General features: G+C 40.1%; 1 protein-coding gene across 1 annotated transcript; it reads left to right on the top strand.

Moving 5' to 3' along the window:
* Nucleotides 1-1,073: 1,073 nt before the first annotated feature.
* On the top strand, nucleotides 1,074-3,662 carry LOC102746364 (protocadherin beta-14-like; the record flags this gene model as incomplete). Its single annotated transcript, XM_081809788.1, has 1 exon — nucleotides 1,074-3,662. A coding segment is annotated over exon 1 (1,368 nt), but the record flags the coding sequence as incomplete, so codon positions are not given.
* Nucleotides 3,663-3,665: the final 3 nt, after the last annotated feature.

The following is a 3,665-nucleotide window of genomic DNA, read 5'->3' as shown; positions in this document are numbered from 1 at the left end:
CATGTAAGAACACACATACATATATCCCAGAGGCACTTACCTCAATATCAGCATATCCAAAATTGACTTCATCTTTTTTCACTTCAATCTTTTTTGTTCCTCAGTGTTCCTTGTCTTAGAAAATGACATGACTATCCATCCAGTTGTCCAATCCAGAGGCGTGTTAATCATCCTCGTGTCTTTCCTCTTTTTCTCCCCATGCAACCCATCAGTCACCAGATCCTAAGTCTCTTTCTAATCATCCCTCTTCTCTCCATCCACGCCAGCATTACCCTTAACTGGGCTACCATTATCTCCTAACTGGTGTCTCTAATTCCAGTCATTCCTCCTGAAATAGATTCTCTATACTTCTTCTAAACTGATTTTTAAAAAATGCAGGTGAAATCATGTTAATCAAATGTTTAAAATCCTACATCATATTTTAGTTACCCATAAAATAAAATTTTTAATTTGTGATACAACCTCTATAATCATTTATGTCCTCACCCTTTTTTCCCCAGTCTCATTTTTAAATTCTTCCCTTCTGTCATTTAAAGTTCAAGGCATATTTAGCTTCTCTCTGTTCTTCAAAATGTCTGCCTGAAACACTCCTCCTCCTGTCAGATCACAACTTACAGCTTACTACCTTAGGAAAGCTTTTACTCTGTTCAAAAATCTGAGCTAGATTTTATTTATTTTTTAATAGATACTTAATTAGCACTTACTAAGAACTTTGTAAATATTAGTTCATTAGATTCCTGTGATAATAATCCTATAATCTTACCATTTTCACCCCTATTTTACCGGTAAGGAAACAGGCTACAAAATTGTAATGTAGTATCTCCAAGACTGAAGACAGTGAGTAGTAGAACTAGGAATCTAAATGGAAATATTTTGGTTCCAGAATCCATGTTCATGTGCTATGCTGCCTCCTAGGTACAAGATGGCTCTTCTAGATATTTCTGTATTACTTTTTTTTTTTTAAGATTTTATTTATTTATTTATTTATTTATTTATTTATTTATTTATTTGATAAAGAGAGAGAGAGAAACAGCATGAGAGGCGAGAGGGTCAGAGGGAGAAGCAGGCTCCCCGCCGAGCCAGGAGCCCGATGTGGGGCTCGATCCCAGGACTCCGGGACCATGACCTGAGCCGAAGGCAGTCGCCCAACCAACTGAGCCACCCAGGCGGCCTGTATTACTCTTTACTTATGCATACATTGTGAAATATTTCAATTACTTGTCTGCCAAATTTTTAGCCAGTGAACTCCATAAAGGCAAGGATTAAATCTATCTTATTTATTCCATATTCTTACATGGGTGTTTAAAAAATCTGTAAGTGAAAAAAGTAATGACATTACTAACTATAATGACTGAATTCAAAAGTATTTACAAGAGTGGAGGAGAGCATATATTTGAAATTTTCAAGAAATGGCCTAGGGGCACCAGGTGGCTCAGTTCGTTAAGCATCTGCCTTTGGCTCAGGTCATGATGTCAGAGTCCTGAGATCCAGCCCCTCCTTGGCTCCCTACTCAGCAGCAAGTCTGCTTCTCCCTCTGCCTCTGTGATCTCTCTCTCTCAAATAAATAAATAAACATCTTTTTAAAAAAGTTACTTAAAAAATAAATGGTCTAAATAAAATATTATTTCTTCAGTTCAGGACATATTTCTTCAGTTCAGAATAACTGCCCCCCCGCCCCCCAAACCTCTTCAGTTCAGGACATCTTACTAGAGTCTTGTCAGCATTCAAAACAGCACAAATTACATGCCCTGTATAGATCTTGTTTGGATCCTGATTCAAACCAACCAACACTAAAAAACATTTTAGAGAAAAATGAGGAAAACCAAATACAGACTGGGTATAAGTTCAAGGAATTATTGCTAACTTTGTTGATTGTAATAGTGGTACCATTATATTTTAAAGTCTTTCTCTGTTAGAGATACTTGGTGAAGTATTTAGAGGTAAAGATATATGATGCCTGGGATTTGCTTTAAAATACTTCAGCTGTATTAATGAATTATTTGTTCAAAGAAAAAAAAATTTTTTTACTGAAAAAAAGTCATAGAAACACATGGTGGCGCTGTAGGATAAGATGAAATTAGTGCATGGACAACACTGTGGGCTTCGTCATTCAGGGGAACAGAGACCAATCCAAGCCACTGAAAAGAGAGGTAGTAAAGGAGCTTCATCTACTAAAGTTGCTGGAGGGCTATATACCCTCCGGGGGGGAGGTTCTTATTTTTTAAAAATTGAGTTTCAGCTTCCAAAATCAGGGCTGAAAATCTTTTCTGCAAAAGAGGCTGCTGGAAGGAACCATGGAGATCAAAGGGGAGCTAGCTCTGCGGAAAAGGCAAGTCCTGATTCTCTTTGTTTTGCTGGGATTATCTCACGCAGGTCCTGAATCTGTGCGATATTCTGTGGCAGAGGAAACAGAAGTTGGTTCTTTTGTGGCCAATCTTGCAAGGGATCTAGGGCTTGGGGTGGAGGAGCTATCATCACGGGAGGCCCGGGTAGTGTCGGATGATAACGAAAAGCACTTACAACTTGATTTACTGACGGGGGATTTGCTCCTAAATGAGAAACTGGACCGAGAAGAGCTCTGTGGCTCCACTGAGCCCTGTGTGCTGCATTTTCAGATGGTATTAGAAAACCCTTTACAGTTTTTTCGGGCTGAACTGCATGTCAAAGACATAAATGATCACTCCCCTATGTTTCTAGACAAGCAAATACTTATTAAAATATCAGAAAGTACCAGTATTGGAGCCACATTCCTAATGGAGAGTGCCCAAGATTTGGATGTAGGAACGAACAGTCTCCAAAACTACACAATTAGCCCCAATTCTCATTTCTACATTAAAATCCGAGACAACGGTGATGGAAAGTTGTACCCAGAACTGGTCCTGGACAGAGCATTAGATCATGAGGAGGAGTCTGAGCTCACATTAACACTCACAGCACTGGATGGTGGATCTCCACCCAGGTCTGGAACAACTTTGGTTCTCATCAAGGTCTTGGACATCAATGACAATGCCCCTCAGTTTGCTCAGAGGCTCTATGAAGTGCATGTTCTGGAGGACACACCCGTTGGGGCCTGGATTATCACCATTTTTGCTAATGATTTGGATGCAGGAAATTATGGGAAAATATCATACACATTTTTGCATGCATCAGAAGATATTCGTAAAACATTTGAAATCAATCCAGTATCTGGGGAAGTTCATTTGAGATCATGCCTGGATTTTGAAGTAATACAGTTCTACACTATAAATATTCAGGCAACAGATGGTGGGGGTCTTTCAGAAGAATGTACTCTTCTGGTTAAAGTAATAGATATAAATGATAATCCACCAGAAGTGACCATCTCATCATTTACGAAGTCAATTCCAGAGAACGCCTCAGAGACTTTGGTTGCTCTTTTTAGTGTCCGAGACCAAGACGCTGGGGATAATGGGAAGATGGTTTGCTCTATTCAGGATGAGCTCCCCTTTTTCCTGAAACCAACCTTCAAGAACTTTTTCACTCTAGTTTCGGAAAAAGCACTGGACAGAGAGACAAGAGCCGAGTACAACATCACCATCACCGTCACTGACCTGGGGACGCCCAGGCTGAAAACCCAGCACCACCTAACGGTGACGGTGTCCGACGTCAACGACAACGCCCCGGCCTTCAGCCAAAGCGCCTACACC

The sequence above is a fragment of the Leptonychotes weddellii genome, unplaced genomic scaffold, assembly GCF_054177405.1.
Source record: "Leptonychotes weddellii isolate Sample4059 unplaced genomic scaffold, ASM5417740v2 HiC_scaffold_13834, whole genome shotgun sequence".
NCBI lineage: Eukaryota > Metazoa > Chordata > Mammalia > Carnivora > Phocidae > Leptonychotes > Leptonychotes weddellii.
This window is presented reverse-complemented; position numbering and strand designations above follow the sequence as displayed.